Source organism: Myotis nattereri, assembly GCF_964212035.1.
Source record: "Myotis nattereri genome assembly, chromosome: 7".
Lineage (NCBI taxonomy): Eukaryota > Metazoa > Chordata > Mammalia > Chiroptera > Vespertilionidae > Myotis > Myotis nattereri.
This window is the reverse complement of record NC_138082.1, coordinates 50,379,112-50,404,592: the sequence shown is the minus strand read 5'-3', so window position 1 is coordinate 50,404,592 and position 25,481 is coordinate 50,379,112. Positions and strand designations below refer to the sequence as shown.

Genomic DNA, 25,481 nt, shown 5'->3' with positions numbered 1-25,481 from the left:
ATATCAGATATTTACATTACGATTCATAAGAGTAGCAACATTACAGTTATGAAGTAGCAACGAAAACAATTTTATGGTTGGGTCACAACATGAGGAACTGTATTTAAAGGGCCAGAAGGTTGAGAACCACTGTCTTAGAGATTCTCAATGACTGGGTTCCAAAGCCCCACCAGTCTTGAGAACTCCTATCCTAGGAAGCAGGTGCTATCGCCTGCAAACCTTGCTTGGAACTTTAACTCTTCAGCCCATCATTGGGTTCTCACATACAGGGCTTAAGAGGCTGTGGACCCAAGTGAAAATCTGAGGAGGTCCTCCATGACTCCATGACTCCTTACAGGTAGCTCGGGAAGCACCTGAACCTGGATATCCCCTAACGCTGAGGGATATGATATGTATCACAGAATATCTTGGGTAGAAATCTAGTGTTTATATCCTCAAACCACAAACTAAGTTTCAAAATGACTAAGCATCGTTGATGATAAATCTAGAGAAAAGTTATTAAAAATTCAGGTCCAAGGCCCTGTACACCAAAAGACTGTGGGTTCGATTCCCCATCAGGGCACAACTTGGTTGCGGTTCAACCTCTCGTTAATGAGCATAAGGAAGGCAACCAATAGATGTTGCTCTCTCACTCTCTCTCTCTCTAAAAATCAGTAAAAACATATCCTCAGGTGAGGATTTTTTTTTTTTAAAACAAGGTCCAAGCCCTAACCAGTTTGGCTCAGTGGATGGAGTGTCGGCCTGTGGACTGAAGGGTCCCAGATTCGATTCCAGTCAAGGGTATGTACCTTGGTTGCAGGCACATCTCCAGTAGGGGGTGTGCAGGAGGCAGCTGATCGATGTTTCTCTCTCATCGATGTTTCTAACTCTCTATCCCTCTCCCTTCCTCTCTGTAAAAAATCAATAAAATATATTTTTAAAAAAACACAAAAAACAAAAAAACAAGGTCCAAGAAGGAAACAGGCAATAAAATAAATCCTAATACATAAAAATATTTATAGTTACAACGATTTTTAACACTTTCATTATTGCATTTAACACTCACTGTAACTGTAGGGTATTTATTATGAGTTGTATAGAAAAGAAAACAGGTTCAGAGAGATAGTGGAAACATCAGACGCTGACCCCAGGTCTTTGCTGCCCTGTCCCTATAATTTTTTAACTATACACAGTTGCTCCATTTCTTCTACTGCTTATGAATCCAAAATCTTTTTAATTTAAAAATGCATTTCTTAGCAAAATATTAAAGGCTAAAATTTGTTAAAAAGTTGATATACAAACATTTGCAAAAGATTCCAGGAGGTTGATGAGGGATATGATACGTATCCATTTGAGTCTGGAATACTTACCTTAAAGTTATAGCTCAGACAAAGTTCAAGAGACTGAGAACATAATTTAAATTTATCCTGAGACAAATAAACTTGAGCCATCAGGAGGTAAGCATCTGCATAAGAAGAATTGTGTTCCAGGCAATGCTGCAGGTTATTATAAGCTGCTTCGATGTCACCTAATGAGGGACACAAAGCACCATTTAATTCAAATGATTAAGAACTGGAGATCTTAGAAGTAAAAGGGAGAAAAGTAGTTAGTCTGTGGATAGTTCCAGTGATTAAAGTCCTCTGTTCAAGGGGCCATGATTTAATCTCTTCTTTGTAGTCCACATGAAAGAATTTACATGTAAATCAGAATACTATACATCTGTAAGACCACACCTTGGTCATAAGGAGCAAGCCAGAGGAAGTGTGAAAAAAATCAGAGTCAAGCACCACTGTTACTGAGAGACCTATGCATGTACCTTTATTTATTTTCCTTGTTAATTTTTTTTTTTTTTACAATTTCATTAAAATAAGTTCTGTAAAACAGAAATTTAAATAGGTAGAATGCTATAATAACAAAGAGGATTTAGTCTAGTATCATTCTAGACTAAAAGTTTTAAAAATCTAGAAATTTTATTACCATCCATAAAATTACAAAAAGGCATAATGATACACTCTAGAGCAGTGGTTCTCAACCTTCCTAATGCCGTGACCCTTTAATACAGTTCCTCATGTTGTGGCGACCCCCAACCATAAAATTATTTTCGTTGCTACTTCATAACTGTAATTTTGCTACTGTTATGAATCGTAATGTAAATATCTGATATGCAGGATGTATTTAGGCGACCCCTGTGAAAGGGTCGTTCGACCACCAAAGGGGTCGCGGCCCACAGGTTGAGAACCGCTGCTCTAGAGATTTAGAAACATGAGTTTTAGATTTAAAATGCCTTTAAATACCAACTGAAATATTAAAGGTATGGAAACACATCTACTATACATCTGGGAATCTTAAGATAAAAGCAAATGATCAAGACTAAAGGGATTGGAAGAGTGGAGCCTACCCTGGGTTTGCAGATGGGGTACAAAGAGGCTCTTCCTCTGAACAGTGGTCTCACGTGAGATAACATGTGCTCATCTGCATTAGCCATATCATAAGTTGGCCTTAGGTAAGTGTAGCTAGGCCAACTCCCCATTCAGCTTTGCTAGGAGAATGGGGAAAGAAGAGATCCTCAACTATTCTCTGTTCAATTACTCTCCTTAACATTACCTGACACCTCAACAGACAAGGCTATAGCCAGGGCTCCAGAATTCCTCCATATAATACGAATCCATTTAAACAGAAAACATTTTTTCTTAGAGACAGAGAATTAATAGACAAAAATTTGGCTGAGGTAGCACAAAACTTATTAAATATAGTGTCAAAATTTGTCCATTCACCATCAAGCATAATTGTGATGCAATCCGACACTCAGAACAGATGAAAAAGGAAAATGTGAAGTTTAAGCAAATGAATTTGTATGGGAATTACCATTCCCCTGTTCTTCTAGGAGGGTTAAGGAGGCAACTTGAAATAAGAGGTTATTAACAAGGGGAGAAAGTCTATGGAAAAGAATCAGGATTTGCAAAAAAAGTGACTGAATGAGGAATGCATGAATAACTGAGATAAGAATCTTGGGCAAGGAGAAGAATGTGCCACTTATTTCAGAAGTATTTAAAAATAGAGAAATGGGTCATCACTGTTGGGGGCGGAAAAAAAGACCATATAAACAAAGATCACATCAACATCACATTCTTATCTAAGAGTAGTCCAATTTCTCTTGAAGGAACAATGAAAGCTTTTACTGTCTGATGATCTGTTTTTGTCAGGGTCTCCTACAATAAAGAATATAGCTGGCCTTTTTCCAAGGTTCCTGAGAGGGAGACTCTAAATCTTGGAGTTTCACAAATAACAGGAATGTCTTTGTTATCTGTGGTGGACTCTGATAGTTTATGATAACAGTATGACTCAGGATGGGGGCTGCCCACCTCAGGAAGACCCACCACATGATTAGAGGGTTGGGGCGTTGAACCTTGTGATATCAACCTGACTGGGAGAAGGGGAACTGAGGTTGAATTCAGTCACGAGGCCAGCCAATGATCTGATCCATACCTATGTAATGAAACCCTATGGAGACTAAATCTTCAGTAAGCTTCCATGGCTGCTAATGTACTGCAGACACTGTCAGACATCACCGTGGCAGAAAGTTAATGTGTCCCAACTCCACCGGAAGCGGACAATGGGAGCATCACATTTGGGACCCACCCAGACCCCACCCTGTGCATCTCTTCCTTTTGCTGGTTCAAATTAATGCCCTTTGTTATAATAAAATTGTAATTTAAAGTATAATGCTTCCCTGAGTTCTATGAGTCATTCTGGTAAATTCTCAAACTTGAAGGGTAATAGGGAGCCTGAAATTTGGACCCAGCTAGTCAGAAGTGCAGAGGGCCCTGAATTACAGAGGGCTCTTTTGGTCTAAACCAGGGCATTCTGATAGAGGGTTATGGCCTTAACTTGTAAAGTTTGGTCCAGATCCAGGTAGTTGGTGCAGTTGGCAAATTAGCAAGAATACTGCTATTTAGACACATGCCAGTGTGGTCAGACCCCAACTGCTCTGCCTGCCCAGCACCCCTTGTCCTCACAATATAATTGTAAGTTGCTGATGTATTGTTTCTTTGTCAAGCAGGAGATAAATCCAGGGTCGCAAGGAGAATTTATGAGACTGTTCTGCAGAAGGAATGAATGCCTTTAAGAAAGTTGTGACCACCTGCTGCTGCCCAAAAGTCTGGTTACACAAGGTGTCACATGAGACGGGGACTGAAGAAACACAGACTTCTCCTTCGGTTCCCTGAAACTCCCTCTCTCTCTTACTCCCTCACTGCAAAAAAGGTCCCCAGTTTTGCTTTTTGGGGAAGACAGATTTGAGAGATCTTACTCTCCTGTCCTCTCACTCTGGCCAATAAACCTTTCTCTATCTCCGAGCACCAGTGTCTCAGTGTTTGGCTTATCTGTGCATCAGACACACGAATCTGAATTCTGACAATTTTAGCAACATCAGCACCATTTTAAATGATTTCAGGCTGCTCCTTTTTAAAATGGGTTAATATATGAGACTTTTATTCCTAGAGACTTTGGCATTTAAGTATTACAATAATGAGACTTATTTATATCAAATTTCAAAATAAATAATAAATGTTTAATAAATTAATCTGAACTCTAAGTTCCAGTTTAATTAACTAGTATGTGATACCCATTGTAATTGGGAAGAAAAAATAGAAATATCATGTGATAGGGGAGGTAGGAGAAGGGAAAGCAGGGATAAATGATAATGGAAGGAGACTTGACTTGGGGTGGAAAATACACAATACAATATACAGGTGATGTACTTTAGAATTGTATACCTGAAACCTATAATTTTATTAACCAATGCCACCCCAATAAATTCAATAAAAAAATAAATATCATGTGGCTCAAAAGAAGTCAACCAGAAGAAGGTCACGTCTCACAACTAGAGTACTTTAGAGGTGAAACAAGCTTTTGAGATTACCTAGGTCTTTTTTTTTAACAGTTAAAACTGTCATTCAAAAAATTTGTGAAGTCAATCTCTTAATTCTTTCCATTATGTATAAGATATAACTGTTTATGAGAATACCATTAAGTTGGTTTCTGCCCATTAGGACTTTATAAACTTAATTTACTTAGCACAGTATTCAACCAGCAAAGGTACATATATACGCACCACGTGATAGTCTATTTTTATGAATATATCCTACATATGTTTGTATCCTAAAAAGCTAAGGCTATAATGGAGTAATGGAGGTTGGTTTTTTGGTTACCTATATATCTATCTATTAATTATTATTTTTAAAAAATCTTGATTGTTGAGAATATTACAGATGTTCCCCCTTTTATTCCTGTTTTTTTTTTTTTTTTGGCTGTATGTAACCATGTAACCAGTCACAGAAACTAAACAGGAATTAAGAAATTCCATTAGGCCGAAACCAGTTTGGCTCAGTGGATAGAGCGTCGGCCTGCAAACTGAAAGGTCCCAGGTTCGATTCCGGTCAAGGGCATGTACCTGGGTTGTGGGCACATCCTCAGTAGGAGATGTGCAGGAGGCAGCTGACCGATGTTTCTCTTTCATCGATGTTTCTAACTCTCTATCTCTCTCCCTTCCTCTCTGTAAAAAATCAATAAAATATATATATATATATATTTTTTTTTAAAAAAGAAATTCCATTAGGACCTGAAACCTAGTAAACATCACACGTTTTGTTATGCCGATGAGTCAACAACTATAGATTAAAGACTGTAAATTATCATTGAGAGGCCCCAGTACTATGTGATGGAGTTTTGTAAAGTGTTAAAACTGTATTTTCCCAACTAGTCACTTGAATCACAAAAGATTGTAGTAAGTTTAAAAGAATTAAACAGTAATGCAAGTTACACTATTTTATTTTGGATAAAACTGAGTTATTTGTGCACATGTAAAATGTGCATTTTATGTTACAACTCTCCATATATGTGAAATTCTTAGTTTGTTTATGTTGTTTTTAATCAACATCAGAATATAAAGTTCCTTTAAGCTTTTAAGGTAGACCTTACCTGACAAATATTTCACTTTTGCTGTTAGGAAGACAGCTTGCAGGAGACCTGGCACAGTCCTTACTATAGCCTCCAGGACTGAGGTGCACCGTTTAAGAAGTGGAGAAAGAGGTTGGCCAGGACTTGCAGGCTAAACAAAACAAATTAGCAGGTCATTTTATAAGTTTATAATGGAATTTAGCTAAAAATAAGCACTTATTAATTATAATGTGAATACTGAAACCATTATACTTTTCTAAAATTTTTCTTATTCTATTTATTGTCCAATATCTTTTTTTAATATATATTTTATTGATTTTTTACAGAGAAGGGAGAGGGATAGAGAGTTAGAAACATCAATGAGAGAGATCCATCAGCTGCCTCCTGCACGCCCCCTACTGGGGATGTGCCTGCAACCAAGGTACATGACCTTGACCGGAATCGAACCTGGGACCCTTCAGTCCGCAGGCTGACACTCTATCCACTGAGCCAAACCAGTTCGGCAACTGTCCAATATCTTTGCTATGACTAGATGAATACCAATTTATTTTCCTGAGACCTATGAAAAGACTATATAATAATGGCTTTGTTCAGGCAAATAATTATTAATAATACAATTACTCATTCAATAACATATGAAAGGTACATATCTGTTCAAAGGCAAAATAACCAAGAGGTAGTGTTTCTTGTTGGAATTAAGAGTCAAGGGCATGTGAGTTCTAATTTTAAACCTTACCTGTGATTTATTCAATTCAATAATTCACACTACCCCTGAGAGTAATGTATGGTCAGTTTTTAGAGGATTCAGATTGTGTTTTCTGGTAGAATCAGAAGGTAGAACACACTCATGTGTACTCCACCAAATGATCATATTTTCATATTCCCTCTTTTCTGCCTAGCTTGTTATAGGCCCTCAACCTTTTTTCATTTTTATTAATAATGAATATTGTAACTAAAGAAGTACTAAGCCATTTGCTTATTCTTTCAATGGCTGCCTATTCAACCAATCTTTATTCAGTGGTTATCCACTCACAACTTAGAATGTGGTCTCAGAATCTAAATATCAAATATTCTCCCTGCTTTGCCCTATTACTGTTGTTTCCTTTACTTAAAGGATGGCCCTCCACATCGCCCCTTATATCCCACACGTATAAATCCTTAACTGGAGTATGGCCTCTTAACTGACCATCACTCCTACAACAAGCGATTGTTACTGACAAAAAGTGTCCCATTTTCTCACTATGTTGAAGCACACAAAAATGTGTGCTCAAAAACATTTTCAGAATATGACCGCAGATGGTTAGAATACTTTAACTTCTTGAAATTCCTATAGCATTTGTAATCTATGAAATAAAATTTAGCATTTTATATCTTATAACATTTCTACAGTAGTTTCATATTTAGTTTTGCCTCTTTTATAGGACGAAGGGTCTTTAGGTCTTGAATATCAGAGTTTTACACTTCTTCACACAGTAATGAATACAGAATAAATTTCTTAAAGCATATTTTTTCAGCACAACTGGAAATAATGAAAGTATAGGTGATATGGTGAGGTTATGATAATGTTCTTTGCCACTTGCTAAGAATTAGTTATTGAGAATAAGCATTGTTTTCACTATAGTTTCAGAATGAATCAGAAAAAAACCCCAAGCAGGACTTTTGTGGATAATCTCTAAGATAACAACTATTTGATTTAAAAAAAAAAGTATATATAAAAGGGCCAAAGAAGTAGGGACAGAGCTAGAGAGACAAGTCTGCCTTTCTGATATTTCCCCATGAAAACAGCATTATAAATGCTAATTAGATTCTATCATGCTGATAGAAGTTATTATGAAAAAATAGGATGTCTGTGGACTCGGGAGCCAACTACCACTTAATTATTTCTTACTCCACCTACAGTTTACTCCAGCACAGCTGCTAGAAATATCCTTTAAAAATGTTGAATATGGCCATGCCAGAAACCTTCTCATGGATTCCCACTGTACTCAGAACTGAAGCCAAAGAAGTTACAAACAGAATTGAAGTCAGAGTTGTTACAGCTGGTCTCCTGTGCTATGACCTCTTTCTGACAACTCCTCTCCTCCTCATCTATCCCAGCCATACTCGCCTTCTTGTGTCCCTCTGGGCCACTGAACAACTATTCCCTTTGTCTGAAACACTCTATACCAAATTTCCACATGACCCTTTCAAGTTTTTGTTCAAATTTTACCATCTTAATAAGGCCTATCCAGATCATGTTAACTAAAATCACTCCTCCCTACCCTGTTATTTTCTTCTGTGATCTTTTAAAATACTATATAACCTATTGATTCTATTAGCTGTCTTCTCCTAATAGTATACATGCCTCAAGAGATCAAGGGTTGTAGTTTGCTTTTAAACCACTAGTTCCCTAGCTCTGAACAGAGTGCTGGATGCCCTGCAAGCATTTGTTGAATGAATTCTGAATATTGCATGAGTATTGAGAAGTGCATTAGACTTCTAAGATCATGTCTGGGGAGATGAGATCAATCCCATGTGTGATTCTAGAGGGGATACTTAAAAAAATAGATTATGAAAGTGTGGAAAAGGAAGTGACAATCAATAAAAAGCAGCATGGGTTCCCCAAGGAAAGTTCATTATTCTCATTTCCTTGTTAAACAACCCTGGTTGTCTAACAAGCCGTAGATCAGGGAAAATGCTAAGAACTACGCTTTTAGCAATGAAGATAGTGCCCATCATGATGTCCCGGTGTTGCTTTGTGAGCTGAGTATAATTAAGCCATCCATCCACTTACTGTCTATAACAAATAAGCGTGAGTAATGGATCCATGCTAATTTGTAATAAACTCTCTGTTAATAAATCGGAGGGTTCCATCCTCAGTTCTACTCAGAGCTATTTAAGGCAGATGATGGGTGACAATAAGATCCATACAAAATAGATGGTATTCAGGATTTAGTAGGTTATGTCATCTTGAATTATGGAATGAATCAGGGAGATAAAATTTCATAGGGATAAATGTGGAGTCCTATACTGGGGTCCAAAGTTACAGTGAGTAGAGGATCTAATGACTGTTACATGATTCACAGAAAGAAACCTGGGTGGAAATCCAGAATTGGGAGGAAAAGGATCTAATCTAGGTCTTGCAGTCCAAATCCATATGTGGAATAGTGGGCATAATGAGAGGCACTGACAAAATAAAGGAATCCTCTAACTCACAACTAGGGTTCTCAAACTTGTCATAAAAAAATAAATGACTAGCATCAACTGCAAGGAACAACATTTCGAGGACAGGCTTAATTGGCATTCAAACCAAGGTTCCCAACTTCGGGTTCAAGATGGTGGAGTAGGAAGATCCTAAGCTCACCTCCTCTCATTGATATCAACTATGTATAGAACAGCTATCTCTGAAAACAACCTACAGACTAGCAGAACAGATTTTCTACAACTACAGATATAAAGAAAAAGCCACACTGAGACAGGTAGGAGGGGGCAGAGAGACTCAGTCTAGTCAGGATCCACTCTACCCCCTACACCCTATGCAGTGACCCACGAGTTGGAGAGATATCCCTCTGAAGAACAAGGGGTCTGAGCCCCAGCCTGGGCACCTGCACCAAGAAGAGGAGCCCCTATAATATCTGGCGTTAAAAATCAACAGGGCTTACATTTGGGAAAGCCAAAGGGCTGTAGGAAACTAAGGTGGCACACTTTCCGAGTCCAAGTGAAGAGGGAACAGTTTGAAAAGCATCTGAGTCATACATGAAGGTGATATACTGACTAATTTTAAGGTGTGTGCTGAACAGACAGAGAGCTGTTGGAACTTTTTCCAGGGACAGAACACGGTGGGCACAATTTTTTCCCCTTTCTTATTTTCCTTTCCTCTAGCTGGTCTGATACTGGCAGGCACCATTTCTGACATTCTCTATTAACTTTGTTAACATTTCATTCCACCCTGGCATTTACCTAAGGACCCACCACTGGCATCCCTCCAATGCGGCTCTTACTCTGCCACACCCAGTGGGCAGCCTCAGTTGGCACCAGCACACAGCAGTGTGCCTGCAACAGCTGAGGCTGGGCCAGAGGCCAGTCTCACCTGCCAGTGTGTCCTTAGCAGCTGTAGCCCAACCACAACAAGAAGCCACAGTAGTCCAGGCAGGGAATACCTCTGGAGCATCTGGTCCTAGTGACTAGGGGGCATTCTATCACTAGGCCCCACAGAACACCTTCTAAATAAGGCCACTTTTACAAAACCAGGGGATTTAGCTGATCTACCAAATACATAAGAAACAAACAGGCAAATTGAGGAGACAAAAGAATATGTTACAAACAAATAAACAAACAAACAAAAAAAGAAAAAGAACAAAACAAAAGCAAACTGTCTACTAAATAAAGAGTTCAAAGTAATAGTCATAAAAATGCTCATCAAACTCTGCAGACAAGTGGAGAACTTCTATAAAGATATAAAACTGTAAAAAAGAACCAATAAAAACTGAATAATATAAATAAAATATATATTATTTATTTAATATATAAATAAAAATATACACTAGAGGAAAAAGCAGATTAGATGACAAAGAAGGATAGATCAGCAATCTGAAAGACAGGGTAGTGAAAATCACCCAACTGGAAGATATTTTAAAAAGTTAAAAGAATGAGGATAGCATAAAGGATAAGAGACCTCTGGGACAACATCAAGTATACCAACATTCCTAACATAGGAGTTCCAGAAGGAAAAGAGAGAGAAAGGGACAGAAAACCTATTTGAAGAAATAATGGCTGAAAAATTCCCTAACCTGGTGAAGGAAATAGACATCCAATTCCAAGAAGCACAGTGATGAATTCAAAGAGATCTGCACCAAAACACATCATAATTAAAATGTTAAAAGTTAAAGAGAGAATCTTAAAACAGCAAGAGAAAACAACTAGTTATGTACAAGGGAATACCCATAAGACTATCAGCTGATTTTTCAACAGAAACTTTGCAGGCCAAAAGGGAGTAGCAGGATACATTAATACAATGAAAGGGAAAACCTACAACCAAGAATACTCTATCCCGGCAAGGTTATCATTCAGAATTGTGGAAGCGCTAAAGAATTTCCAGACAAGCAAAAGCTAAAGGAGTTCATTACTACTAAACTGGCATTACAAGAAATGTTAAAGGGAATTCTTTAAATGGAAAAGAAAAAGCCAAAAATGCATACACATACATAAAAAATCTCACTAGTAAAGGCAAATATATAATAAAGGTGGTTCTTAATAGTTATAGGGGACTTAAGCCCACTTCCATCAATGGATAGATCATTTAGATAAAATCAAAAAGGAAAGGCCCTAACCGGTTTGGCTCAGAGGATAAAGCATCGGCCTGTGGACTGAAAGGTCCCAGGTTCAATTCCGGTCAAGGGCATGTACCTTGGTTGCGGGCACATCCCCAGTGGGAGGTGTGCAGGAGGCAGCTGATGGATGTTTCTCTCTCATTGATGTTTCTACCTCTCTATCCCTCTCCCTTCCTCTCTGTAAAAAATCAATAAAATATATTTAAAAAAATAGAAAAGGAAATATTGGCCTTAGGTGACAGACTAGATGGACATAATAGGTGTGCACAAAACATTCTATCCCCAAACAGAATATCGCATTCTTTTTTTTTTCTGTTGAGAGAGAGAGAGAGAGAGAGAGAGAGAGAGAGAGAGAGAGAGAGAGAAAGGGAGGAGAGACATAGAGAGAAACATCGATGTGAGAGAGACACATCAATTAGTTGTCTCCCACTTGAAGCCTGACCGAGGCCTGGGATCAAGCCTGAACCCGAAGTACATGCCCTTGACCAGAATCAAACGTGGGACCCTTCAGTCTGCTGGTTGATGCTCTATCCACTGAGCCAAACTGGCTAGACAGAATGTGTGTTCTTTTTAAGTGCACATTCTCCATGATAGAACACATATTAGGTCACAAAGCTTAAGAACACTGAAATCATGTCAGGTAACTTTTCCAACCACAACAGAATAAAAATAAAAACGAATTATAAGAGAAAAACTGGAGAGAACAGCCCAAAGTTAGTAGAAGGAAGAAAAAACAATAAAGACCACAGCAGAAGTAAATGAAATGGAAGTTATTTCAAACTATACTACAAAGCTGTTAAGATAAAAACATGTATGATACTGGCACAAAAAGAGAAACATAGGCCAATGGAACAGAATAAAGAGCCTAGAAATAAACCCACACATATATAATCAATTAAATTTACAACAAAGGAGGCAAGAATATACAATGAGTAAACGTCTTCAATAAGCACGAGGAGATATATCAGAAAAGATATTGCTACAGGAAATGGTTGACATTTTACTGCTTGTTTTCTTCTAGGATTTTTAGTTTCAAGCCTTACATTTAAGTCTTGCATCCATTATGAGTTTCTGCTTGTATATGGTGTAAAAGGTGGTCGTTTTATTTTTTTTTCACATATCTGTCCAATTTTCCCAATACTATTTATTGAATAGATGGTGTTTATCTCATTGTATATTCTTGCCTCCTTTGTCAAATATTAATGACCATATAGGTGTGGTTTATTTTTAGGCTCTCTGTTCTGTTCCATTGATCTATATGGCTGTTTTTATGCCAGAACTCTGCTGTTTTTATTACTATGGCCTTGTAGTATAGTTTGATGTCAGGTAGTATGGGCAGAGGACCTGAAAAGACAATTCTCTCAAGAGGTCATACAGATAGCCAATAGACGTATGAACAGATGCTCAATATCACTAACAATTATGGATATACAAATTAAAACCACAATGAGATATCACCTGATACCTGAAAGAATGGCTGTCATTAGTAAATCAACAACAAGTGTTGGCGAGGATGTGGAGAAAAGGGAACCCTAGGGCACTATTGGTGGAAATGCAGAGTGGTGCAGCCTCTATGGAAAACAGTACGGAGTTTCCTCAAAAAATTAAAAATGGAACTGCCTTATGACCTAGTGAATATACTTCTGAGACTATATCAGAACTCAAAACTCTTGATTTGAAAGAATATATGCTCCCTATGTTCATTGCAGCACTATTTACAATAGCCAAGATTTGCAAGGAGCCCAAGTGCCCATCAGTAGATAGTAGGTAAAAAAAGCTGTGTTGCATTTACACAATGGAATACTATTCAGTCATAAAAAAGAGAAGGAAATCTTACCCCTTACAACAGCATGGATGGACCTGGAATAAGCCAGTCAGAGAAAGACAAATACCATATGATTTCACTTATACAGACTCACAGATACAGACACGGACTCACAGATACAGATATGGACTCACAGACACAGACACGGACTCACAGATACAGACACGGACTCACAGATACGGAGAACAAACTGACAGCTTCCGGAGGTGGTATTAGAGTGCCAGATGAAATAGTTGAGGGATTAAGGAAAAAACACACACACAAAACTCAGACACAGACATTGGTATTGTGATTACCAGACGGAAAGGGGGCTGAGGGAGGCAGAAGAGGGGAAAGGGGGGCTCAACATGACAGGAGACTTGACTTTGGGCAGTGAACACACAATACAATATGCAGAAGATGTGTCAACTGTACACCTGAAACCTAGATAATTTTATTAACCAATGTGATCGCAATAAATTTAATAGTCACCCTCTATCCCCCCACCTAAAGTCCCCAAATTACTTACTTGCAATGGACAGTAATTCAGATATTCTGTAATGATTTCTAGCAAGAAATCAGGATTTAACTTCTCAAAATACTGTATGCCAAAAGGTAAATCTTGTAATTGTGAAAAATGAGTGTCCAAGGCATCATTTAACAAGTTAATAACTTCTTCTTGTCGTTTATTTTTCTTTATAGCAAGAATTGCTTGTAAATAAGTTAATTCCTGAAAAATCAGTAGTTTTTATAAATCACTCCATTCAGTTATAAAGGAATTTCTTTCTATTTAGATTTCAAATGTATAGGAAGTGCTCTTGATGTTAAATATTTATTCATACTTAAGTTTTAGCTTAGATTTTTAGAATCTTATGGGAGACTATTTAAAGTCTAATTTTTCATGGAGTTAAATTCATAAATGAAGTTACATATTAAAATTGGTGTATATTACTCCTTTAAAGCTATTACTAAATAAGACAATTTAAAATTTCATATTTTATAAATAGTAGCTGGGACCTAATATTTAATAAAATAAAATACCGTACCGCATATTTTCCAAAAGACTGCTGAATTTCACTAAGGAATTCTAGCTGCTGATCTGCTTCCTGTAATTGCCCTTCTATTAACTGACATCGGATACATCCTAAAACCAAACAGAACAGAACAGAGTTTGCATATCTGGTTTTAGGCATGCAAACTTTAAGCTAATACCAACAACATTAATAAAACACGGATTTCCCCACCAATAATACAGGAAAATTTTATATTTAAAAAAAAGAAAGAAAAGGTGAAAGAAAATGGGTGGCTTGGTACTCACATAAAATCTGTTATGATGGAATTCATAATATACTAGTATAGTAACTATCCCATAAAAACCTACTCTCTCAAGATATCAATTATGAAATAAAAAATTTATTTTTAAAGATATATGATTTTTTTTTCTGTTGGGGATAGTGGAGAATTGTTTAATTTTAGAAAATCACAAAACATTTTTAATGGCAGGTATGAAAATGCATCTCTATGAAGAACATTTGTAGAAATAGCGGTCATACCAATCACTGCAGTGATACTAGTTTCTTCAAGATTTATGGCAATCTGATACCACTTCCATGCTTCCTTAACCTTTTCTTGTAAAAGCATTAGGTATCCGAGCTCTGTAGCATATTCTGATTGCTGAGGGGTTAAGCTGAAAGCTCTTTCTAGTAATGTTTGGATTTTTTCAAGAATGAGTTGATTACGTCCACACTAAAAAGAGGAAAAGATTTAGTTGGACTAGAACACTTCTATTCAGTCAAAAGGATTGTTTTTCTAAACATACATATATGTTACTTATATTTTGCGGAAGCAAAATGCAAAGAAACAATGATTTAATAACCAAGAAAAATAAAACTTCTCTATTTACTATCTAGGCAGAATAGCAAGAAACAGTTGATATCCTCTGAGAACTTATATATCCTGAGTAGTGTTTTTAAAAACAGCTACCTTGAAAAGTAAACTCCTAATGATGTTGCCATACAAACATATTCCAGACCTCTTTTCAAACTGTGGTATGGTTGTTTTACAAAGTAGACAATGAAGTTATTGCTTTAAGTTTGCATATACATTTTTAATGGAAAAAAAATGTAGGGCTTTCCCCCTAAAGACAAGGATGGCACCACTGAGACTATTTTAAAAGATTATGCCTTAGAATCTTCATTTTAAAAAGCTTCAAAAATATTTCAAGAAATGGCAATGTTGCTAGAGTAAGTATGTAACACTTGAAGACAACATCTTTTATGAGTATAATACTAAACTGTTTGAATTTTTGTAAACTAATCAGGTATCTGGCAACAGGCAAATAAAAAGGATAAATATACCCTCCTTAACTTAAACTTTTGTAATAGCAGAATTTGTTTTTCTCTAAACTTCACACAATCTGACAATCTTTGTTTGTAAATGAGAAAATTCAGTTTATTTATGTCACTTAACAACACCCTTGATTTTTTCTTTCAACTTTGTATTTACTAATTATTTTACTTACTCAGGTGTGCCTTTTTCCTAGCTTAATTAACTTTTTAATCCACTCATTTCAGGTATTGATTTCAAGATTCTACTGATTTTTTTAATCCATTCCTGATTACCTTTTTAAAACTGTGTACTTATAATGTGAACATTTCTTTAATATTATTTTAAAAAAGTAAGATACCAGCCATTTCCCCTACCAAAATAGTCTATTACACACATTAAAACATTTTTCAAATATTTTAAAAATACAAAACAAAGAACATTCCTACTCATAAATCCTATGCACTTATTTCCTTTGCCTGGAAGGCACTTCCCTCTCTTTAAAGGTTCAAAAAATGCCACTTGCTCCATGAAGCCTCCATGATGGCTTTTTACAGTTGGAACCCATATCTCCTCTGGACTGCCCTTCTTAGGAATATATCACATATTTATATACATATCATATTTTCACTCTAGGCCATATGCTCTTTGGTGCCTCAGCCTTGGTGACTTATTTTCTACTTCCAGCTGTAGATAACAGAGCTATGGTACATAGTGGACCCTCTTACAGTTCTGCTGAAGGCAATGGTAATCTTATAAAAAAGTTGAGCATTCTGTGGTTCCATAGCATCCAATGCATTTTCCAAGTTTTCCAGTGTGGTTGCAGCCTAAAACAAAAGTACCCAGGATAATTTTAAAATAAACTAAGAAATAAAGAACATAATATATGACATATAGACTAATAAATACTATTATTGTTTAAAAAGATATTTGCTTTTACTAATTCCTCCCTCTTCCAATAAAATCTTATATGTTGCAAGATGTATTAAAACTTCTTTTAGCCCTGACCAATTTGGCTCAGTGGCTAGAGCGTCGGCCTGTGGACTGAAGAGTCCCAAGTTCAATTCCGGTCAAGGGCATGTACCTTGGTTGCAGGCACATCCCCAGCAGGGGGTGTGAAGGAGGCAGCTGATCCATGTTTCTCTCTCGTGGATGTTTCTAACTCTCTATCCCTCTCCCTTCCTCTCTGTAAAAAATCAATAAAATTTTTTTTTTTAAAAAAAAACTTTTTTTAAAAAGCTCAATAATTAATTATCAATAAAGAACAGAGTTTTAGAATGTATTTTTTTAATATTTGTTACTGAATAGGAACCTTTGGGTAGATAAAGATACCAATAATATTCAATTAACTATACATGCCAAGCTCCCTCTAAAATAATGAATCCATGACACAAATGAGATATGAATAACAACATATTTACAAACACTAATGTTATATAAGATCAGCCCTTGGATTACATATATAGCCTGGTTTATATTTAAAATGATCTAGAATAGAAAAATCACTAAGATACTTAGTATAAATAATTTCAATGCCCGGAATATTTACCGAATAGTTGCCTCTACTAAAATCCTTTTAATATTTACTAAAGTACCTATTAGGCACTGTCATATTAACTAATTTAACCAAACTCAACACAATCCAAATCTACTACTTTTTATAATACTATTTACTTAAGACTGGATGATGATATTCTGTAATCTAGTATATAGTCAATATGCTCACTACTAGAGAAACATGTTACCTTACTGTAAGGTCCAATGGGATTTTATCCTAAGCCCATGTAACCTATCCAAACTTAAATAAAATTTAAAAATATTGCCGGGAGCCAGTCCATCCTTGCTGTTTCAAAGACATGGCATACTGTTCTTAATATGTTTGCTTACCTTCTTGGCACTATGTGTTTTAACCAAGGTCTCCTCTCTGAGAAAGGTTGTTTCCCCAGGTAGGGATTTTCCCCTGAAGTTAGGGAGGGAATAAAACCCCTCAACTAAGTGCCAGGCGGGTAATTAATCACTTTAACTACGAACAATCATGCTTAAGCTACATAATCTTTACTCCCTGGAATGGAGATAAGAAACGCCCTAACCTTTATAATAGAGATTGATAGGATTGAATCAACTGGTATAAATACAGATGTAAGAAGACAACGAGAGACAGAACTTAGAAGACAGAACCTACACAGAACCTAGAGACAGAAGAACTTCACTGGAGAGAACATGGCAAAAGATCCTGGACTGAACCTGACTACAGAAATTGGCAAGAGAACCTGACTAGAACCTGGTGACTGAACCTGGCTGGAGAACCTGAACAGAACCTGGCTGGAGAACCTAGTGAGGGAACATGGCTACAGAACCTGGCTGGAGAACCTGGGGAACCTAGCAAGAGAACATGGACACAGACCTGGCTGGAGATCCTAACCAGAACTTCGCTGGAGATCCAGAGCAGAACCTCTCTGGAGATCCAGACCAGAACTTGGCTGGAGAACCTGGCTGGAGAACCTAGCAAGAGAACATGGACACAGAACTTCGCTGGAGATCCAGACCAGAACTTGGCTGGAGATCCTGGTTAGAGATCCTGGCTAGGCTGCTGATCAACTGAACGCTGTCTCTGTGTCATTCCTTCTTCGCCGACTCCGTCCACACCTTTGGGGACCCCTGGACCTGCTGGGGTTGGACCCCAGCAAAATATTATAAATTATATTTTTTCTATGTACTCTTCCATACCCAGTATCACCAGTTACATTAATCAAACATATTATTGCATGGGAGTTTTATATAGAAAAACCACATATACCATAATTAATGATCAAAGGAATTTTCAGTGTTAATGTTGACTACATACTGTTTTTACTTTTCTAGCTGAATTAAGAAGCTCACCTCTTTGTTAAAGTGTATTTTCAAAAATCAACTAAAAACTACAGTGACATACATTCTAAAAGAGTACTTCCTGTATTATTAATACAGGAAACTTCATTAGCACAATGCAACTTACCTTCTCTATATCCCCCTCCCTACACAAATAGTAAAGAGCCAGCATTCTTAGTGCTTCTACATTTTGTTTGTCTTGAAGCATTAACCTGCGGAAAAACATTTTGTCGAAATAAACTTACATATGTTCGCAACCTGGCACCCTGCTCCCTCCCACCTTTCTGCTGGGACTTCACTCCTAGTCATTCTACTCCTTCCCATTCCTTAAACATAGGACACATACTCTGGCCTCAAGGTGTTCGCACTTGCTTTTCCTTCCTGCAAAGTTTTCCCCGAATATCCGCATTGCTTATTTCCTTCGCTCAAATGCCACCATCTCAGTGAGACCTTCCCTGGCCATTCCCATAAAATCCACTCCCTCACCCCCACTCCCCATTCACTTTCCAGCTGTGGCTTTATCTTTTCCCCATAGCACTTAAACTTTGAACATACTACTACAAAATTTCTTATTTGTTCTGTTTAGCATATGGTTCCTCTCATTTGAATATAAGCTTCATGAGGACAGGGGTATTTGTTTGCAAAAAAAAAAAAAGTCTGCCTTAGAACAGCTAGTCAGATATGTATGTAAACCAATCAATTCAGCTTTAAACAATGCAATACTAAACTTTTCAATTCCGTATTTTTGGAAAAATCAAATTTAAAAAATCCTAAGATAAAAAATTATGTGCAGATTTTATTTTTTCTCAAAATTAAAACGAGATCCAAAGGTTGGGGTGGGTGTCACGTTTTTGTACTTTACCTCTGCACAATCTCAATCGCCTGGTCCCAATCTTGCAAGGCCAGTTGTAGTTTCATTTTCTGTACTAAAGCAGGGAGGAAACTTGGAAAGTTCACAATTACTTGGTTCACAGTCTCCAAAGCACCTAAATAATTCTGGCGCATCTCAAGGCATTGTGCCTAATGGGAGAAAAAAGAAGTGGCATCAAAACTGTGATCATATATACCAAGGTTCTCCCAACAGTTATCCTGAAGTCGGGAGAAAACTAGTGTTTAGCATTTTTTATATTTTTGTTCTCTGACTTTTCCGTAAGGAAGTGATCACTTTTATAATAAGAAAAAATAGTTTTTATCAAAACAAAAGTTTAAAACATCACAGAAGAATAAAAGTTTTAAATTCCACTTTTAAATACTTGAGAAATACAATTAATGTTAAAAATGTTTTTAGAAACACCATAAAATAATGTTTCCTTTTAGAATAAAATATTTCCTGTGTATTCACAAGCAGCAACTAAAACTAAGATATTTTGTACCTTTAAAAAATATTTTCAAGATAAAGAAGATAAGATTTTAAAGAATAAGCAAAATAACAGCGAAGAAAATCATCAACAAAATGAAAAGACAAACCTACTGAATGGAAGAACATATTTGCCAATGAAACATCTGATAAGGGGTTAATATCCAAAATTTATAAAGAACCCATACAACTAAACACCAAAAAAGCAATCAAATAAAAAAATGGGCAAAGGACCTAAATACGTAGACACTTTTCCAAAGAGGACAAAGAGATGGGCAATAGACAGATGAAAAGACGCTCAACTTTACTAATCATCAGAGAAATGCAAATTAAAATTACAACGAGATATCACCTCACACCTGTCAGAATGGTTATCATCAATAAATCAACAGACAAGTGTTGGGGAGGATGTGGAGAAAAGCGAACCCTCTTGCACTGTTGGTAGGAATGCAGATTGGTGCAACCATTGTGGAAAATTGTATGGAAGTTTCTCAAAAACTTAAATATGGAACTGCCTTATGAGGCAGCAATTTCATTTCCGGATATATATCTGAAAAAAACCCAAAACACTACAGTGGACCCTCAGTTCTAGAACTTAATTTGTTCCGGAAGGTTGTTTGAGAAGCAATTTGGTTGAAAACGGAATCATTTTTTCCCCATTAGAAATATTCACAGCATAATTTCCTGAGATGTTAACAACACGAGGTATAATGGTAAACTGACTCATACTCACACATTCTCTCCTCTGTTTGTCACCTGAGAGATGCCTGACTAATTCTATAAGAATCAGCATGAAAAAGTTGTTGGGTCAAGATCCGAATTGTGGAAAAACGGGAGATATTCGAGAACTAAGGTTTGACTATAATTCAAAGGAATATATGCACCTGTATGTTCACTGCAGAGTTACTTATCTATAGCCAAGATATTGAAGTAATCCAAGTGCCCATCAATAAACAAGTGGATAAAAAAGTTGTGGTTTATACATACAATGGAATATTACTTGGCCATAAAAATGAATGGAATCTGCCCAGACCGGTTTGGCTCAGTGGACAGAGTGTCGGCCTGCAACTGAAGTGTCCCGGGTATCCCCAATATCTAGAGTGATATCTCACATATATTAGACAGGGTGTAAATGTTTGGTGAATAAATAACATAGGAACCACAACCACCAACACCAATAACAAAAAAAACAATTAAAACTGACCTAGGATTGAAGAATTTGGCAGGGAACACATTTCTCTAGTTTACTGCTCATTGTCCTATATAAACGTAAGTCCCTTCTACAATTGAGAGTTGATAAAAGTAACATGAAAATTATTTTTGATGCACTTAGTTTTGTTGGGTTTCAACTATATTATGAATAAATTTTAAAACATGATTTTTTTACCTAAGTCCAACTCACCTTACCCAGCAGAGCAAAAATATCATTTCCATTTTGTAATCCCTCTTCAAAAGATCTTAGTGCTCTCTTAGTATAAGGTTCTTTTCCTCTTGTTATATCAAGCCATGCTCTCAAGATCTGTCCCTGTAAAATGAAAAATTCTAATCATACTTCCATTTCTTTGGGGGGAAAAATGGGTAAAAGAAGTAAACCTAATGTCTTTTCTTTTTGGTAATTAATAACAAAAATCACTCTATTAAATAATATTATGAACAATAAAACTGTGCAGTAAAAATGCTTTCTAACTGTTGCCAGCCTAGAGTATGGGAAAGTATTAAGAATTTCAGCCTTACTACTCTGCTCAATATTAATATGAAGAAGCTTATCAAAAAGTCCATTAACGCTAAATAATCAATATTCTTATCTGGGATTTTGCCAGCAAATTGTTATTAATAACAGTTAAATATGTAATTTGAGACATAAATAAGAATTTGTGACCTCTTTTTGAACAATCAGACTAAATGAACTAAGATAGAAAAACAGGCTTCACATACATTAAAAATTAAGATAATGTGGCAATGTTTTCTTTAATATATGACTAGTCCAGTGAGTTTCAAATGCAAGCATATATGGTCCAAGAAATTACAAACTGAAGAAGTCATGGATGTTTACCTTCAGAAATGTTAGTGAGCCAATGGGTTGCAAGATTTATAGTGTTGAAAAGAAGATAGACATAGGTCGAATATTTTTCTTTTTAATTTCAAACAAAAATTATGAAATCTGCTCTTCTATCAGATGTATAGTCCATGGCTGGTGTGGCTAAATGGTCAGGTTAGAGCTGGGGTAGCAAACCCTTTCTCTGCCAAGGGTCATTTGAATATTTATAGCATCATTATCTGGACATACAAAGTTACCAACTTAAAAATTAGCCCTCTATATTTGGCCAAAGATTTAATTAATTCACCCCTAATGCCTTGGCAGGGCCAGGCCAAATGATTTTGCAGGCCATATAAGGCCCAAGAGCTGGATGTTCCCCACCACTGGGTTAGAGCACCAGCCCCTGCACCGAAGAGTCTCAGGTTGAATTCCCGGTCAAGGGCATGTATCTGGGTTGCAGGTTCGATACCTGGCTGTGGTAACCAATCAATGTCTCTCTCACATAGGTGTTTTTCTCTGTTTCTGTCTCTGTCTCTCTCTCTACTCCTCTCTTTCCCCCTACCCATCCTTCCACTCTTTCTAAAAATCAATGGAAAAATATCCTCTGGTGAGGATTAACACAAAAAATTATAGGTTACTTCATAAACTTATAAATCTTTAACTGAGATTATATTTAGCTCTCTGTATTTCACCTGAAAAGACAGCTAATACTACTCAAACAGTGCTATTTCTACTCACTTGATCAGTGTGCTTATTTGAATTGTTTCAACTACTATCTCTGGGTGGATAATTCCCAAGCTTTACTTGCAGTCCACTACCTCTTTTAATATTTTCTTTTTCCAACAGCTCATATACTATCTCTATTCCACTGTTCTCCAGAGCCTGGAATATAGCATGTCTTCAGCTAAACACATCTCTCTTTAAGATTACCTTCTTAATTCAACATAGTTTCCATTTATGTTAACTGGTCTCTGAATTGTCCAGGCTTAAAACCTCAGAGATATCTTCAGTATCTTCCCCTCTTATTTACAATCAGTTGACAAGCCTTGTGGATATTTAATAATTCTCAACTTTGTACCCCCTCTACAGTATTTTAGTATCAGCCCTCAAAGTCTTCGGCCAGAAAGCAGTACCCTTTTGGCTGCATTCTAGTTTCCCCCCAGGTCAGTCCACCCTATACAGCATGTTAAACTAATCTTCTGAATCTGTACTCTAATAACATCGCTGAAGTGATTAAGAACCATTGATGGTCTTTCAATGCCTATTGAATGAGATACAAATACTGTATCTCACTGTCAAGATCCTTCAATTTGCCCCAGCCCACATCTCCACATTTTTCTTCCATCCTCTTCATCTATGTACCCCATGTTCCCATCAAATATGAAGAGTCTCACTGTACCCAGAACCGATATGTCTCCTTGTTTTTCTCATTTCCATCTATTACTTCCCACCTTGGGAGTATCTACTTCCCTTTTCCATAATCTTTGCCTATGGAAACTATCCATCTTTCAGTTTTAGTTCAAATGCTACTGCAAGAAATTCTTTCTCATTCTAATACTTACTGATGTTATCTTTCCTCAAGTACCTAAAATAGTGCCTAGCACAAAGCAAGCAAGCAATGAATGTCAACTATCATTTTCCTGCACTCTTTAATCACACCTCTCTCAACATATTGGCTGGGTATATGATCTATGACAACTGCTACATGATCCATTCAGGACAGTAAAGCTTATGCATTCCTTGTCTTTGTATTATTAACAGTACAAACAATGGTGCCTTGTACCTACAGAAGTTCAACAAGGAGAGTAGGAGGGAAGGAAGGAAAGGAATAAGGAAGGAAGGGAACCAGGGAGAGATCATTTCAAGAGTTCATTAACAGCATAAAAATAAACCACCTTTGAGAACCACAACTTTACAAAATAATAAAATATTAAAGTAAAGCTATTATTTATAAAGTGAGAATAGAGTGAGCAATAACAAAGAATTAAACAGCAGTTACCGCTGAATATATAAACAATATGTCTCCTTTAATGTCACTATTTCACAATAAGAAAACCAGCTACCTCTTTACTACCATCTGACATTTTGATCATTCTGTCAATGTACTCTCTCGCTTTCTCGTGACGACCAATGTGCCATAAAAATAAGCCTGCATGGTACAAAGCTCTCGGTTCTGCTCCTTTACGTAGCTCCTTCACTTTGGCATCTGATTCCAAAATAGCTTCTCTATCTGGAATGGAAAAAGAAGACATAAATGAAAGTTAAATTCTAGACCAAGTATTTATAATAGGTCAGATGATTAACAGGGGAGAGAATTAAGTTCTCTCTATAGCAGAACTGTCAAATAGAAATAAAATGCAATCCACATATATAACTTAAAATTTTCTAGTAGCCACATTAACGAGGCAAAAAGAAACAAGTAAAATTAGTTTTTCCAGTATATCCAAATTATTTCACCTGTAATTTGATAAGAAAACCATTGAGATTCTTTGTTTTCTTCTTACTGAATCTTTAAAATGTGGTATATATTTTTTACACATCTCTCATTAAGTTCCTAAATTTTATCCAGAAATACTTAATTTGTACTTTGATTTCATAAAATTTATGAAAAAGTATATTCATTTACTCATTGTTCTAAACCAGTGATGGCAAACCTATGACACGCGTGTCAGAGGTGACACGTGAACTCATTTTTTTGGTTGATTTTTCTTTGTTAAATGGCATTTAAATATATAAAATAAATATCAAAAATACAAGTCTTTGTTTTACTATGGTTGCAAATATCAAAAAATTTCTATATGTGACACAGCACCAGAGTTAAGTTAGGGTTTTTCAAAATGCTGACACACCGAGCTCAAAAGGTTCGCCATCACTGCTCTAAATATAACTTCTAATAGCTGAATCAAGTTTAAAACTTAAAAGTAATTAGAACTCAGTTAAAAATTTGGTTCCTCAAACTAAGCCCAAGTGCTGAATAGCCGCCTGTGGTTAATGATCAGGGTAATGTACAGTTCTAAAGTTTACGTCATCCCCAAGATATAAAGGCTATAAATGCAACTTTTAAAATAAGAATTGAAAAATTAGCAATGATTCTAAAATGCTGTAATTATTAGAGGCAAACCACGACTTGTATTTAAATTACCCAATTCCCTAATCCATTTCTAAAATATATCAACATGGGCAGCTACTGTCACAGGCCAGTGAAAGGTAGTATAATGGTTGTTCCATACATAGGTTAATAACTGCATGACTGCTCCCTTAAATAGACAGTCTACTTCTAACAACTCTAACCATTACTATCAAACCTATCATATGTGAGTATGTGCTTAGGACACAAATGTCAATTAGATCCAAATCCTGGATCAAAGCAGAGCAGGAGCAGTTATACAATAAGGAAGAAGGAAATGTCCTAGTTGAGGGCAGTGATTCTAACAGCCTCTACCTTTCTGAAAATGGCTTCCAAGGAAAGATAAGTGACCCTTCCTTTTAGTCCAATGACAGAATTTAAATTGAAGTGTGGAATCACCAAGGTACCACTTCATGACTTTCGGAAATACAATCATTTTCAGTGGGCTACAGCTTGCTTGGCAAGAAGACTCCTGCCTGCCGCCCACCTCCCTTCAGAAACGTTTGTTAAAGAACCACGATACAGAGACAGAAAAGAACTCATCCGGCAGGAGCAGGAGCTGCAGTCTTCTGCCCAGATTCCCATCAGGTCTCCAACGAGGCATCAGTTAGCTGGGACACCACCTGCACAAAGTTAGCTCTTGCCCCCTCGCAGCTCAAGTTCTTATTGCATCACAGCCCTTTTATATTCAGGACTTACGTCAGAACTCAGGAAGA

The 25,481-nt window shown here is 36.7% G+C and overlaps 1 protein-coding gene across 1 annotated transcript in view; it reads right to left on the bottom strand.

Moving 5' to 3' along the window:
• The window catches only part of TTC21B (tetratricopeptide repeat domain 21B), a 66,239-nt gene that overhangs the window by 35,392 nt on the left and 5,366 nt on the right, over positions 1 to 25,481 (bottom strand). The window contains exons 4-13 of the mRNA XM_081096287.1: positions 23,702 to 23,868; positions 21,003 to 21,125; positions 19,106 to 19,263; positions 18,371 to 18,455; positions 16,104 to 16,202; positions 14,604 to 14,796; positions 14,097 to 14,194; positions 13,580 to 13,780; positions 5,959 to 6,088; positions 1,350 to 1,507 (exon numbers count right to left, since the gene is read on the bottom strand). Coding sequence (XP_080952413.1) covers positions 1,350 to 1,507; positions 5,959 to 6,088; positions 13,580 to 13,780; positions 14,097 to 14,194; positions 14,604 to 14,796; positions 16,104 to 16,202; positions 18,371 to 18,455; positions 19,106 to 19,263; positions 21,003 to 21,125; positions 23,702 to 23,868 — 1,412 coding nt within the window. The remainder of the gene's footprint in view (positions 1 to 1,349; positions 1,508 to 5,958; positions 6,089 to 13,579; positions 13,781 to 14,096; positions 14,195 to 14,603; positions 14,797 to 16,103; positions 16,203 to 18,370; positions 18,456 to 19,105; positions 19,264 to 21,002; positions 21,126 to 23,701; positions 23,869 to 25,481) is intronic.